This window comes from Papilio xuthus, unplaced genomic scaffold, assembly GCF_000836235.2.
Source record: "Papilio xuthus unplaced genomic scaffold, Pxut_1.1 DF828142.1, whole genome shotgun sequence".
Lineage (NCBI taxonomy): Eukaryota > Metazoa > Arthropoda > Insecta > Lepidoptera > Papilionidae > Papilio > Papilio xuthus.
In genome coordinates this window covers 5179188-5195806 of record NW_013530507.1, presented here as the reverse complement: position 1 = coordinate 5195806, position 16619 = coordinate 5179188, and the positions used below count along the sequence as shown (strand labels likewise).

The window sequence follows — 16619 nt, the reverse complement described above, 5'->3', positions numbered from 1 at the left end:
TGCGTAATAAGTTTAGCGTAAAGTTGTTTGAACTCATTTCATCTGAAAGATCTCATCTTGTTGTAAAAAGCTTCGAGGCAAAGGCATGGAGAGAAATTTGTTTTACTTCAACTGAATTTAGAATTCATCATTTGTCAGAACAACATTTCGAAATGTGCCCCGACGTTTTACCCTAATGAAGGACATTAATCAAAGCCCGGGCATTAACCTGGATGCTTTATGAGTGACGTATTTATAACCCCATTTGGTTAAGTAATTATATAGAACGCATTTAGATGTTGTTTTGAAAGTAAGTGTGAATTATGAAAGTTTAATTGATGCGAAATATGAGAGCTAAATTATGAGCTTTATGTCATATAGTCATAACAAATTTAAACGTTAAATAATGCCGTTTAATTATTCTTGTAGCCAAAACTTCTTGACCGATTAGACTAAGTTGTTATTAGATTCCTATGCATCTCTGGAGTGTTATAATTATTGTAAAATGATGTTTACGGCTTTTTTAAAATTAATTGTTAAGTTTTAAAAATATATTGTAGAGTTTCTTTGGGTAACAAAATAAGAAAGTGTTGCTAAATTTCCTTAGAAAGTATCTAAAGTTAAAGTCCATGTATTTCGTGTAAAATGTTTACAATCAACGTTAAACTGGAATTTACTTCTGAAAGAAGTATTAAATATTATTTCGATTTTCTTTTCGTATCAGGCGCTTTGCTTTGTTAAAGCAAACAGTAAATCGTGGAATTTCTGTTACGGAAATCCGGATAAATCGGTCGAGATAGTTTGCTTCAAACTCCTAGATTAATGTCTCCATTCATTCGCTGGAGGTACATTTATCAGGGCCGCTAACCATTCTGTTATAAATAGTATAATGGTTCAGTCCCATCTTTCATTCAACTGACCACTTTCATATTCCCATTTCAATGCTTCTAAGTTAATGTTCTTATGTTTCTCTAACGTATTGGAATCAAAGATTAATGATTTTAATATTAGTTATACTAACCTATCAACCAAAACGAGGCACAAAAGCTAATTATTTTCACGTACGTAAGAATATAAAGCCTGGTAAACCACATTATCAATCAACTTTGTGTAGGCTTTAAGTATTGAAAGTAGGTGCTACGTAATGAGAATATCTTTGTTATAAGAACGTAACCAAGTTAATAACATTAATCATTATTTAAAGATGGGAATAATGCAACTTGTAAAACTTGATTTGTTAACTAGAGCTTTTTGTGTTCATAAATGAGAATTAAAAAAAAAATTGATTACAAGGTATTAACCATCATCATGAACTCACTACGTCCCCACTGAAAGGCTCGGAGCCTACCCTATAGATGACTAGACCATAGCCAACAATGCTGGCCCACTGCGGTTTGATTGACTTCACACATAATATTAATATTATAATTATTTCGATATTCGTATCATACTGTTTGCTTGTATACATACAAACATACAATGTCTTCCAATTAGTAAAGTTAAATGGAAGCTTTACCCGCAAACTATTGTATTGTTCTATACAAATTGTAAATCCCAATTACACGTAGTTTGAAAGTCGTAAATGGAAATCGTTCGCTTTGAGAATGCTGTGTTTACTATTGAATTTATCGTGATCTTATTTATTTAATTCTGTTTAGGTTATACAAAACTGTATATACATCTGAGACGTACTAAATCACGCCTTAATTTATAGGTCTATTTAATACTTTACTTATTACTCTTATGTTGAAACTCTATATTAATTAGCTGTTTATTTTAAATGGCTAAAATAGATTATTTTTGAATTTATAAATCAATTTCGCCTGTGTATTGTATAAGTGTAGTTCAGGACAAAAGTAAAATAAAATAGAAAAATTATTTCTTGTTAACCAAAAGCGCAAATCGGGTACTATTTAATTTAAATTGTCTTTGAATTGAATGAAATCAACATTGTTCTTGCAAAGCCTAGAATGATATATATTACATGTAGGAGGCGAGACATAGTAAGTTAATTCTAACCAGGGCCGGCGTTAGGTAGGGTGCAGTTGGGCGACCACCTAGGGCGTAGGGCAGAAAGAGGCGCCACAGGTCTGCGAAAACTACACAGTTTCAGATAATCCTGTTAAAAACGTGGTAAAAAGGGGCGTCATTCAGCCATGGCGGTAGTAGAGCTAAAACTGTACCTAATTGTAAGTTAACTCTAGTACGTATAATAGCATCAGCGACATACATTAGTTTATGATGCCGTATTTATAGCCGTGGACGGATATTATTTGGTGCTGTTCAACTTTATGATGCCATTTGCCTTTGGAAATTCCATTATCTTTTATATAGCATTCAGTTACTGTACTCCATTAACGTTCCTAGTCAATATTGATATTCAATACGCATTTATTGCTTTCCTCGGTCTTTCATTCACTGAACACAGATTTGATTACGTCTATTCATTATTCTATCGCACCATTAAATGCACTCTATATAATGGCTTTCATTCTAAAGAGTGAAGACTTCTAAGTGTTTCTTGGTATCGGTTAAAGTTAATTGCACTCTAATATGAAGACTTTCACTTCTCAAAGCTACATATGTTCTGGTAATTGAGGTAATCTGATAGTGTCATTCAATTTTGAAATATCCTAGAAAAAGTTTTGTGATTATCTATATGATACTAGCTGTCACCCGCGACTCCGTCTGCGTGGATATATAAATAACTTAATATATAGATAAGTTAAGTAAAAAGCGGCTCTTCAAGGCATAATTCGAAAAATATAAATCATAAATAGTATCCTATGTCCGTCTCCTGGCTCTAAGCTACCTCCTCACCAATTTTCAGTCATATCAGTAAAGCCGTTATTGAGTTATAAATAGTGTAACTAACACAACTTTCTTTTATATATATAGATTACGACTTATTACAAAAGATTTTTAAAGGTTTTAATTTTTTTCCATGTTTAGGATTAAGAATACTAATTAAAAAATCCTAATTACTTCTTTTCTTTTAAATAATCATCATCATCATCAGCCCACTATACCTCCCCACCGAGGGGCTCGGAGCCTACCCATAGTTAAGGGTGATTAGGCCATAGCCAACCACGCTGGCCAAGTGCGGGTTGGTTGACTTCACACAAATCTTTGAATAAATAACATTTTTAAATAATTAATGGATTAAAATGTTTTTTTTGTATATTTCGTAATTATTTAATATACAGAAAGATAAGGATACGCCACATGACCATGTAAAATATCTCAAGTGCTAATAGAGTTGAGGGCAATAGAGCGTGAAGAGTAATCGGGTTATTGAACCGATCACTCGGCGATCGACTAAAATTGATTTATATTTAGACAACATGGACGCTAACAAAGTGACAAGGATATGGGTAATATACTTTCATAAAATATTCCAACGATTATCTGAGACCCAATGTATCATTAAACAAAATTGCTATTCGATTTATAAAGGTAAAGAAGTAGTAACCTTTCTTGGAATTTCATATTCATATAAATAGGGTTGCCTTTTCAAATGAATTGTTACATTTTTAGCTACTTAAAGGTTCAAAAACGCCGTGTTAGTTTGACATAAAAGAAAACTTATACATAAATTATAAAAAGTCGTGTCACATATTCGTCCGATTTTTCTGAAATTTTATTATGCATACTCTGTATATCTGATAATCGGCTACTATCTATTTTTTAAACCCACGCGGACGGAGTCGCGGGCGACAGCTGGTAAAACATAAGATACGTTTAGGAAAGTCGTAAGGCGACAAGTTACGAAGTCAGAAATGACGCCGTAATTTTAGCAGTTACCAGTTTGGCTTACTTCAAAGAAAACTTCTGTTCCGACAATCGTTATATCACTTTCCAGATAATTGTCACCATCTAAAAGTTTCTCTCAGCGATATTATGTCGCTGACTTCACATTTTTATACTGTATTTATGAAAAAAACGGTTGTATCTTTTGATTGCGTTGCTTTAGAAGTTTTATTTTTTCACAGCACATAGCGACCGCAGACCTGAGTATTTGATATGATATATTAATATAAATTCCAGCTCAATATCTTCACGCGTTTTTGAGAAAAAGGGTCTTGACAGACAGACGGACGGACAACAAAGTGATCCTATAAGGGTTCCGTTTTTTTCCTATGTGGTACGGAACCCTAAAAAGATATTTTTATGAATGTTATTTAAGAGATTGTTATAACTATTGGGGTTTTATCGTAATTTATAATTAGTTTATAAAGTTTTAACAGTGGTAGACACCAGCAACAGCATCTGTTGCACGAATTGCAGTACACAAGTTCGCGATATTCTGATGTGTGTGCGTGCCGGGGGCCCAATTTTAGTCCTATTTCGCGCCCTTTTCTTATAAGGAAGTGATAAGATTGAGAGGTGAATTTGACAGAGAAGGGGATGCAATTGAAGGGAGAATATCTTTTTCTGTCTTTACATCACTATTTTGATGCACCGATTAACAAGTTTGAACGCTTGTTATTCGTTGCTAGATTTGATCAGTGATGTAATTTTGTTCATTAAATATTAATGTAAGGTCTGATAAGTATGAGTCACAAATCCTAACTCTTTTCTAGGTTACAGGTGTATAAACTTAATAAAACGATAACAAGACTAATAATATCGCGTTCAAACCGAGTTTACTCCTTAAGCTATATCTTTGAAAACACCTTGCGAGTGCAGAAATATTTCGCTTACTGAATACTTCATAGAGTTTGCTTTAGTTGGAAACTTTTGCGTAGTTTATAAAGCATTATCGCGTCAAATGTTGCACAGTTATGAGCCTCGACAGCTAAACTAAAACCCGTGCACTCTTAACTTACTAACTTACACTTCACAGTATATACTTGAAGCGTAATTGTAAAACGTTCTGAGATATCTCTCTTTTGTCAAAGATAATGACGGGCATGACAATATGTATTATATACAGATATTTTTGTCTCAGAAACCAACGGTCAAAGGAGTGAATTCCTATCACTCAAGTCAATATAAAAGTATGAATAAAATGATTAAAGATATTTTAATAAATACGAGTATTATGGCCATGTGAATTACATCATCAAATTTTTACTACATATGGAAAACGTTTTACGATTTCGATTTAATTTGCAGACACATTTATGAATTCATTTTTGACGCATAACTTTACGTGCTGATTTGAATAATTAATTAAATAAAACCTTGTTGGACAACCAATAATCTAATATAATGAAATGAATTTCATTATAATTATTCTGCCAGCGATATTTTAGTGAATACTAACACTTAATCGTGGCATATTAATCAAAGAACGGGTAATTACAGAGGTCTCGTAACCGGCAGTTTATTTATGACCTAATCTCGCAGCCAGACGCAATTAATATAAAATGCTCGCCAAGATTTTCTCGACACATTTCGTATTTCTACGCAAAGGACCCCGGAGACCACATAGATCGTTTCCTATAAATTGTATAATATATTTAAAAATTATTATGATTTATTAAGATAAATTCCAGCTTTTATTTAAAAAATAACACACACACAATTACGAAAAAAACAAATTCCAAATATGAAATTTAAAAAAAAAGTAAATATTGTTTCTGTGCCATGCCAATATTGAAATAACTAAAATTTACATTTTTTTTTCTAGCATTATTTGCTAAGGTCTGTGTCTATCTGTAAAGAAACTGAAAATAAAGACGAGTAAGAGATGGTGGAAGTAGTGGCTACTGCAATTTATATCAAAGCAATTTCGTCGGCGACCTCTCACGAAGTATCCTTGCCATTCGTCGGGTAATATGACACTATTTTCTAGACATCCGAGTTAAGTTGAAGGTTGTTTTTCTTCAACATATGCCTCCAACAATAAGAAAAGCTAACTCAGCCTTCTACTTTAAAGACTAGTAAGGCCCACTGATATTGTGATATTTTTGTACAAAACCAAACAAAAATTATAATAGTTATGTTAGACAAACAGATTGGCTTTCAAGATTTTTTTATTCCAGTAAAGAATTAAAATTTTTAAAACAAAAGATGGTGATTTTTTTAAGTAAGGTAATGGTTTTCAAATCAGTTTTTGATGTCGTATCATTTGAATTTCGCCTAGTACTTCTTAAAACTGCTTATAATATAGCAAGATATATTATTTTGTAGTGTAACTAAAGAATTAACATAAATATACCGTTACCAGCTAAGTCGGTACACATTGCTTGCGGTTTAGGGCAGCTGCTCTCAAAAGTTTTCAGCTTTGCTTATCTAAAGTCTTTTTAAAAACTACTTCGAAATAAAAACACGCTCTCCTTCTATCAATGTGAAATATTTATCATCATAATAGTTCCTGAATCACAATCTAGAAATAATACATGTAAATTGATATTCCAATTTAATACAGATCACCGATTTATAGCTAAAAGAATCTAATATGCTATGCTTCTTTAGCGAGTCGTCCTTACCTACGATATATGTGTAATTAGCTGTCGCCCGCAATTCCGTCCGCGCGGAATTAAAAACTTAATTAATAGCCTATGTGTTCATCCAGACTATGTTCTACATCTGTGAAAATTTCATCAAGATCCGTTCCAGAGATACCTTCAAACATCCATCCATCTAAACTTTCGTTTTTATTATATTAGTAAGAGTAAGATTAGTACTCAAATGAAGTAAGTAGTGCTCGGGAAATGTAGAGGCGTCTGGTGAAACGTGTCACGATACTTACTTGATGACCACGACCAGTCTGTAAAGATTGAAGCGACTGTGAAGAAGTAGTCAAATATTTTGTTAAATTTCTTTATTTGTATTGCCTCTATTTATGTATTTTACTTAAGAACATGATCAGAACTTAACACATAAAAGAAGAAAGCGTCACAAAGTACATTACCTCGGACAATGAAGCATTGAAACTCAATACAAAAGCTTTACCACTTCACTAAGCAATAAAGACATTTTCATTCGCTGTCACGTCTAAGTTGTTACTATCGGACTGTAATTGAATTGGGAGTATATCCCTCACAGGCGAGCCCTTCGAACGTATCGGGCTAAGCGAGCGATATAACTACGTTCCTATTCGGACACCATGCTTAACTCAAAAAAAGGGATAATAGACAATCAGGAAAACTGTTTTTTTTTTAATGTAAACTATGTACGTCTTATGTTAGCAGAAAAATACAAATTGGTTGGGTATGTAGTTATTCATTCTGAAAACTACGCTTCAAATGTGGAGTAATGAATTATAGGTAAGAAGTAGAGTAATAAACGTTAGTTATTTTATTTATCTTATTTTTATAAGTTAATATTCCATGTTAACTTATAAAAATAAACTAGCTGTAGCCCGCGACTCCGTACGTGCGGTATTAAAAAAAACTTTATTAGTTCTTCCAGACTATGTTCTACGTCTATGTCAAATTTCAGCGAGAGCCATACAGCCGTTCTCGAAATACCTTCAAAATAACATCCACTCCTCCATCCAAAGATTCGGATTTATAATATTAGTAAGACATGTGCAAAAATCGTTCATTCTATTTGCGAATCCTTTTATATTTTCTGTTAAAAAAATCCATTTAACGTACCACTTTATTATTAATAATATGATAAGACGAAGGCTTTCTCGAAACGTCGTTATCGGATCAAAAATTACTTTGATGTCGATATTAGAACTGGATCAAAGAATTCGTTATAAAATTGAAGTTTCTCAGTAAGCATTTATATAAAAAGACAAGTAATTTATAATGAACATATAAATATTGTAGGCATTTTAAATTATATTATGTATTTTAAGTAAACTAGAGATTATCTCTCTTATTTTCCTAGTGAACGGTGATAAATACTCAAAATAAACCAAGATCACATAACTAGGGAGAAAAGATTGCAAGTAAACTTTTCCTTTCAAGTAATGTAAATTAATATAATTACGTAAATTATTCAGAAAATAGCTGTCAGTCACGACTCCGTCCGCGTGGAATTAAAAAAAACTATGTGTTCTTCCAGATTACGTTCTACATCGCTGGGGCGTTTCGGAGATACCTTTAAACAAACATCTATCCATCTATCTAAACTGTCGCAGTTATAATATTATTAAGATTTCTAAGAAGATCTTGTGAAAATTTCTTTTTTAATAAGAATCTGAAATAACAAGATAGGTGGAGACCCTAAGTGGTCGTAGGCGTTATTTTGTTGATCAACAATTTAATTTGCCTTCAAGCTCTTATCCCTAATAACGCAATTACCTCAACATAAATTTCCCTTAAATTTATAAAAGCCCTTTTACGTCGTGTTATCAAAGCAACAGTGTTGTTATTAAGTTGTAAGTACCCTTTGTACTTAAGTCGCGTTACATCAAAGCTTAAAAGAACGCAATTGCGATAGAGGAGGCTTAATAAACAAAAACTTATTAAAATTATTATTATAATTATAATTAGAAAAGCAAAATATATTTTATTTATGAATTACGTACATTGTAATCATGTATATGAATAATACTACGAAATATGAGGTTTAAAATTAATTCTTTAACCCTCTCAATTCGTCGAAATTTTTTGTAGAAAAAAAATTTTTTTTTAGTAAAGCCATACTTACGTAATTTTCTCTATACTAGTTCAGTAGATTTTTTTTAATTAGTTGTTCGTCACACTAGACACCATCGAATTAAGTAAATTAACTATTTTTTTTAACTATTATTCTAATAGTAAGACTAACTATTTTAATAGTAAGATTCGAACCCACGAGTCGAGATCATTTGTCCAAACCTTTAACCATAAGTCTGTTAATTGATGTTCGATAATGAATAAATGATTCGGTTATTTTTGGTGCAAATGAACGAAGAGGTTCGCGAGCAAATATCATTATAAGCTTTCCCGGAATTTTTATTATCAACTTCGCTCAATTCCACTGAAAGCATCATGAAATTATGTTTGTTAATTATACGCTGCCTTTGTTAATTTTCTCATATAGGTAGTTGTTGATTGGGTTTCATCATTGACATCATAATTTGCTTTATGTATTATTAAATGAATGCATGAATGAGTAAAAAGACAAATTAATTTTATTAAAGTAACATGGTAATTGATAGAGAACTTTCTAAACAAGATTATATAAACAGTATTTAGGTTATTTGCAATTTTTAAAGACGGAAATAATAAAGGAAATTTACTAAGTATACAAATCTGCTACATAGAGTATAAACTAGCTGCTTTCTTTTTATTTTTCTAAGCGTTTTAAGAAGGCAAAGTCTTTTATTTCTTCCCTAATTGAATATGTCGCTTTTGCCCTTTAGATTCGTAGATATAAAGGTTAATTACTCTGCTCATCAATCTCAATTCGTTTTATCTTTGACTGACCATAATCCCCGCTCGTTTAGATTTAACAATTTCTCATATAAAAGAAGTCATGATGTGAAGGTTAATTACCTTTGGGTGTTTTTTTAAAATCAATAAATCGTAAATGTTTTTGGATATTTAAGTCTATTGTTCTACACAAATAATTATTGAATTACATTTAAGGGAAGTCCTCTTCTACTTCCCATTTTTTCCTTATAAGAAAAAGGGTGGGAAGGGAAAGAGGACTAAATTAGGTCTACGGGACGCACACTCATCAGACGAAACTTAGGATTGCTTCCACTTCACGCCTGTCTTCTGTGTGGTCGTAGTATTTCACTGAGCGAGCCGGGCCAATTCGTGCGAAGATGTTAAAGCGGGCTCTACCACTGTTCCTTTCTTTTGAATTCACGATAAATCGAGAAGGATGTGAAACTGTGTTGCCGGGAAAGGCGCGGTAGAACAGGAAAACCATCCTATAAATAAGTTTCTCGATCAATAATGAAACAATGGATTAATCTGTTTGTGTGGGGGACGTCTCGTATAAGACAATAAATATTTCATTCCATTTTCTTTTCCCCCAAACGAATTAATCACTTTCCAGTAAATAGAGCTCTATTTTACTCGTACAAGGTTCTTTGGATTATCAAAGATAGAAGCGAATGAGAACATGACCCAGAGAAATATGCATGAAATATGAAATATATAACACGAGTAGACTTTCGAAAATCATCATAGCTTTAAGAATATAATTGGATATTTAATAGAGAAAACGTTTAATGTAATTTACTGAAATTCTAAAATATACTTACTCCTATAGAAAGTTATCCGATCAATAACTTGATCTAATTCTTTGTCTAGTTATCTGAACTTTTCTTGGGTGTGTTGCCGCCTATGTGAAAGTTACCTAATTTACAGCTAAGTATAGAGGCTGGTCGAGAATAAATAGGCAAACAATCTGATATTATACTTCTTTGAAATAGCTTTAAAAATATATTTCAAACTGTATATTATTTTTCCTTTCATCGTAATGTTAGCTTTTGTTTAATTCACGAAATAACCGTGACTCACTTGTTTTTCCATAATACAGATTTTCCATTACGTTGGTAGAGAGGATGTTTACTATCATATATCTTAATTTGACCTACTTTGTGACGAATTCCCATTTATATGTATGTTTTGTGATGTTTTTATAACAAATATATCATTTTGTTACAGGTACAAACTATACCAATCATAATATGACAAATATTTTATAATTTAAAACTAAATTCGTATAATATTCTTCCATAAGTATTTGTGAAATCTCAGTGTAAAATAACTTTATATTTACAACAATAGATTAAAAATCAAACGGTGTTTAAAAAGTGCACAGAAAAATGACAGTGTATTAATCGCGTTTATTCTCGCCATAGACAATTAAATCAATAGTAATATAAAATATCATAATGTCGTCGCGTACTGGTCAACGTGGTACATCGGTGGCGACCAGTCAGAGGAAGTACCGCTCCCGGTCTGCCCCGCGGTACGACATGGAGAAGAAGGCAAAGAAAAAGGATTTACGCACATCAGGGACTAACAGCCTGGTATCGATACCCAACAGCATGAAACTCATCATGCTCAACAGTGGCCTCATCTCATTTGGTATGTATATACTGTGTATATCTATAGTCATTACTTACATTTAGATCAGTAAGAACACTTTTTTCTGTTAACATCTGCTTACTAGCATTTAAAAGATACTGCGCAAATTCTACAGTTTAGTCATCACTTTAGCATTAGCTAATGTCTATAGATAGATATTAGTACCTACTATTGTTATAGATGTTTTTAGGTTATCAAAATACTTGTTATTACTTTTTTCAAATATCTTGACGGCTCAAGGCCATCGGCGTGCTGCGCAGTGCCCTCTTCACACATCCCGCAACGCCCCTCTACACCTAAAATTGTGTTCTGCGCAGCGACTCGCGCGAATTTTAGAGCTACCAAGATGTTTGAAAACAATAATAATAAGTCGATGGTAGAAATGACAATATAAGCTTATTGAAGATACTGAGTCTTGTGTTATAAGAAGTTGATTTAACTTTGTAATAGTTATCTTGGGACTCGGGATTGTGTCCTCTAGGGCATAGTTATCGTTATAATAAGAAGATTTTCATGTTCCGTTTACAACTAAACATCTTTCTTATTACTTCGTATATTAAATCCACACTAAGTTCTATCTCTCCTTATAATCCTAGTAGGTGCACTTCTGATATTGTCTATTAATATTCCATCTGTTTTCATCTTGAAGAAAACGGATTCAAGTACCTACTAGATGTGCACGGACTTAAAATAGCCGCGTTCCAGATGTAGGCAGAATTTTCCATTACGCTGCACCGCATCCAAACGTCACTAACTGTATTAGATTTGATATAGTAAGAGGAATACAAATTAAACTGATAAATGTTGGATACATTTCAAATTGTATAGTGCCAATAAATATCATACAATATTTTAGTCAACTTTACTAAAACCCAGAATTTAAATTAATTGTAAAATTTAAAAAAAACAGTGTAATTTTACACAAACTATCAAAATTTTTTTTCACAAAAATGTTCCTACAGAGATATGTTTGCATTTTTTCAATAAAGCTTTACGCCGTTGATATCAATTTGAGCTTTTAGTAAAAAATTAGTCATATATATTATAGTCACATATATTTAAAACATGTACAAATCAAAATTAATAAATTTTAAAAAACTGTCCCCGAAATCATTAAAATAAAAAAATCTTTTGCAAATTGCAAAATACCATAAAAGCATCTAAGATAAAAACTGAACAAAGAAAACTGAAGTGTTTACGTCTCTGCTATCTGGAAACTTCGAGAAGTATTGAGGTGGCCACTTGTATGCGCTTTCAAAGAAATAAATCTGTTTTCAGCGCCTTGAATCGAGTTCATAGCAATAAAATAGCCCTTCAATACTGCTAGCCTTGCTAACATCAAGAATTCGAATTAAAAAGTTATAAATTCAAGGAGGTTGTATGAATGAGTTTCAATTAGTTTCTTACAATGAAATCTTTTAGTGAGTTTCAGTGACCCTTGCGAGATATCTTATTATATTAACATTTACTCGAAATGTGTCAAGTTTTATGCAGCAAAATAATAAACCACTTCCACTCTCAAAATATTCCGCGCAGTTAAATAATTAAAAACGAAGAGCAATTTCATTTGAACGATACGTCAAGATGTTATCTTTTTAAATGTAAAAATAAACACGAATAATATTTATATTTTGCAAATTTTCTCTTTGAGTTCGCTGGTGCTATATTTAATGGAAGCGCTTTTGAATTTTATATAAAATTAATAAATTGAAATTTATAATGATACCAACTGGTCCCGTACTGCGCTGAAATGCGTCAATATGTCCTCACCGAGAAGCCTCTCGGCCTAGAGCCTACCCAAATAGAATGACTAGGTATTAGTCAATAAATTCCAAAATATGTGTGAATTTAACCAACATACACTGGGCCAGCGTGGTTGACTAAGACCTATGTAATGCCAAAAACAAATAACGCCAATTTTTTTTTTACATTTAGGGTTCCTTCTTCATAAAGCTTAACCAGTCATATCACAGTATTGCTTAGGCAATATAAATGCAAAGAATGATTGGTTGGACGTTTGATTTCACGTAATTCTAAAACCGTTTATCTGATCAAGTTAAAATTTGAATTTGGGTTAGATGATGAGCAGGACAAGCGCATGGGCTACTAATTAAGATTTATTTTAAACTGAATAGTCTTCAAAAAATCTTTACGACGATGTAGCATTTTCGTAGGCTTGTAAATACTAGCATAATTTAATTTATTAGCGAATCCATAAATTAACTCTCTTAATTTTTAATAAATTTTGTAATGTAACGTACGGAAAATTTGTTCGTAATTAAATTAACGAGGGCATGTTTTCTTTGCGCTCAATTTACCGCACATATACGTGTTCATAAACGAACATTAATAACAAATTTATAATGGGTTTAACGATGTATTTGGTAACAGGCGTTGAAGCTAAGTGGATCTTTCCGAGTATATAGTACACTTTTATTTTTTCAAATATTATGGTAGCCGAAGGCCACGAGTACGCTGCGCAGTGCCCTTTCCCGCATACCGCTACGCCCCGCCCCGTTAACTTAAAATGGTGTTCTGAGCAGCGACTCGTGCGTAGTTCTGAGCCTCCAAGATATGTCATAACTACTAAACCTCTACACCTGACAAGGATAATAATACGATAAAGAAACCACAATACTAGTTTCACTACGCGTTCACCGCTTGCTCGCATTCCTCAATTAATTAAGATAATCAGACATAACAGTAATAATACTTTCAAACGGCGACGTGAATAAAGAAAAACGATCGCACGACTGATAGGTGATTGCAACCGACTACCCTTTCCGCAGTATCCGGAGCAGTCCAGCGAAAGTTTTCCAATTATCCACATGTACGAGGAGACCACAAAAGAAATACCGTTAACCCATATTTAGCTGGTACATATGACGATGACACATGGAACTCTACGTCAGTTTCACAAAAAACGTTTGAAATTCTATAAAGAATTCATTAAACATTAGGGAGTAAAACATCTTATATTTTCTTAATTTTATCTTAATAATAGACATCTCGGCGAGCTTAATTAGCAGGTGCTCAGAACGACTTCCTGACTCTTTGTCGCTTGTTAACCGTCGCGTTGAGCGTTAATTTGCAACTGACACCGGCCCCTTTGTAAGAAATGTTCTGGGGAAGACACCTTTGAAATATAATTATTAGAAGAATAAGTTATCTTATTGTGTCAATAGGAAACAGACTGAAAGTATCAATTAACTTGGGGATACCCTTTGTTATTTAACGACGCAAATATAAATAAAATGCTGGTGGTAACATTGTTCTATAGTTTTTTGACTGAATGCATAAAAGATACATGTATAGTCGCAATGCAATAGAAATAAGAAATTATAATGAGAGATCTCAGCGGTTGTCATTTTTTGTTTACTAGCTGTCGCCGGCGACTCCGTCAGCGCGGAATTAAAAAAACTTAATTAGTAGCCTATGTTTTCTTCCAGACTATGTTCTACATCTATACCAAATGTCATCGAAATCCGCTCACCTGTTCTGAAGATACCTTCAAATAAACATCCATCCAAACATTCACATTTATAATATTAGTAAGAAGTAAGATTAGTAAGATGGATTTATTTAGGAAAATTTAATTAGACTATACAAATATGTCTTTTTTTAATAAGTTTATGATTACAGTTTTATAAAGTAAAATTGTTTAAATGCATTTGTTGTAATTTCTCATGTCCATTAAATTCGATTGTAGGTGATATATTTTTAAGATGTCATTTTGTAGTAAATATAAGTTGTAAACGTAACATTTTTGTCAAACATTTGAAATATATGAATGAAATTATTTTGTCATCCTTGATTAATATTCAAATTAAATAAGAGTAATTAAAAATATACATTTAAGGTTATTTATAAATTAATAATGTAGTATAAAATTGTTTTATAAAAACAAACTGGAGAACGTACTATAACCGGGTCAAGAGAATAACAAAAGAAAACCGAGATTGAAACACGGAGTATACTCGTAGTTTTCTAGAAACGTGTGGAAAAATACGATTTAATTTAATTTTAAATTCTATTTGAATCAAAATAAGGATCTTAATACGCCGTTCTGTCGTAGTTCTACGACCTGAAGCTTTAAACATCATTAATACTATTGAGAAATTTTACAAAAAATTGAACTCGTAACTTTCTCCCAATTTGTGTAGGACAGTTATACGTATCTGTTCCAGCCTTACTAATAATATAAATGCGAAAGTAACTCTGTATGTCTGGCTGTCTGCCTTTCTGTCCTTCTTTCACGCAAAAACTACTAAACTGATGTACATATATGAAATTTGGTACTCAGATAGTGTAGAGCATGGGGAAGGACATATGCTATTTTTTAACGCGAAAAAGGGGTTGTAAGTCGTTCAAAATGGGGGTGGAATTATATGGAAATATCGTCGTTTTTATTTTATATAATTCTTCAAATGTTAAATTAATCTATAGCCCGTATTAAAATTCTGAAGATAAGAAGCGCTTTTAAAATAAAGAAAGGAATTTTCTCGCGTGTTGATTTTAGCTAAAAGGGTCTGTTAGGAAGGAGTAAGGACATTTCAAAGACGGTTCTCTCCACAACGCGCCAGTCGGCTTCTTTTACAAATGACCCACAAAAGCAACAAAACACAAACAAAAAGGAAGCACCAAGTACTTCTTTTATCTTTGCCAATTAGCTTGTTTCGTCCTTTTCATTTAAAAATCTATATATAAAAAATATATATATAAATTCAAGCTGTTGGTTTTTCAGACAAAACTCATCTTTTATAATTTAATTTTTAATATCTATCAAAATTTTTCTTATATAAATATGTATAAATCAATTGCTGTTCGTTTGTCTCGCTAAAACTAGCGAACGGCTCAACAGATTTATCTTATCTTGGCTTTGGAATGTTCGTTGAGGTCTAAGGAAGTTTTAAAAGGTGAGAAAAATTCGAATATTGCCGGGAACTAATTAATTTTTATTTTCATTCCACGCGGACGAAGTCGCAAGCGACAGCTAAAATTGAATAAAAAAAGAAAAATTTTGATAGATATTAAAAATTAAATAATAACAAATGAGTTTTGTCGGAAAAAAAAACAGCTTGAATATAATAGTTTTAAAAGAAATTTTAAAAAATAATCTATATGTATGATAGTATTATATTTATTCTCAATATATTAATATGTGACTGCGTCTAGTTAATTGCGTTAAACGATCACCCTATATGGTCGCCATTTTAATATAATATAGTTCATATTATCTCCTTTCTGTTACGTATCAGAGATGTTTGACTGACCTACTTTGTAAAGTGCTATGTGTAGTTATGAAGCAAAACGTCGCCACTGTGTCGGCACCTCTTGTTTATTAGGTCGCATTGAACATTGCTCGTTCATTTCATTACAAACTCGGACTATATTATATAATATACTCATACACTGTACATAGTAAATATATTTACTTTATTTTGAGTTAAAGATATTTTTTTCTACTTTAACATTAATTTTATTAGATTAAAAGATTAATCTTCATTTTAATCCCGCTATTAGGCTTGTAGGGTAGACTTCGAGCCTCTGAATGGGACTTCTATATGATCATCATCATCCCACATGTATAGTGAGATGATGATGATGATTATATTGTATTGTATGTATTTAAGTTTTGTTTAGTTTAATATCCAATCCAGATCCAGGTTTTTGATTAAAAATACCTAGATTTGTACACCTCTT

At 32.2% G+C, this 16619-nt stretch overlaps 1 protein-coding gene across 2 annotated transcripts in view; it reads left to right on the top strand.

Annotated features, from left to right (window-relative positions):
* The window catches only part of Ptp36E (protein tyrosine phosphatase 36E), a 45798-nt gene that overhangs the window by 13850 nt on the left and 15329 nt on the right, over window positions 1-16619 (top strand). For both annotated transcript variants that reach the window (XM_013307553.1, XM_013307552.1), the window contains exon 2: window positions 10491-10916. In XM_013307553.1, coding sequence (XP_013163007.1) covers window positions 10721-10916 — 196 coding nt within the window. In that variant the 5' untranslated portion in view covers window positions 10491-10720. The remainder of the gene's footprint in view (window positions 1-10490; window positions 10917-16619) is intronic.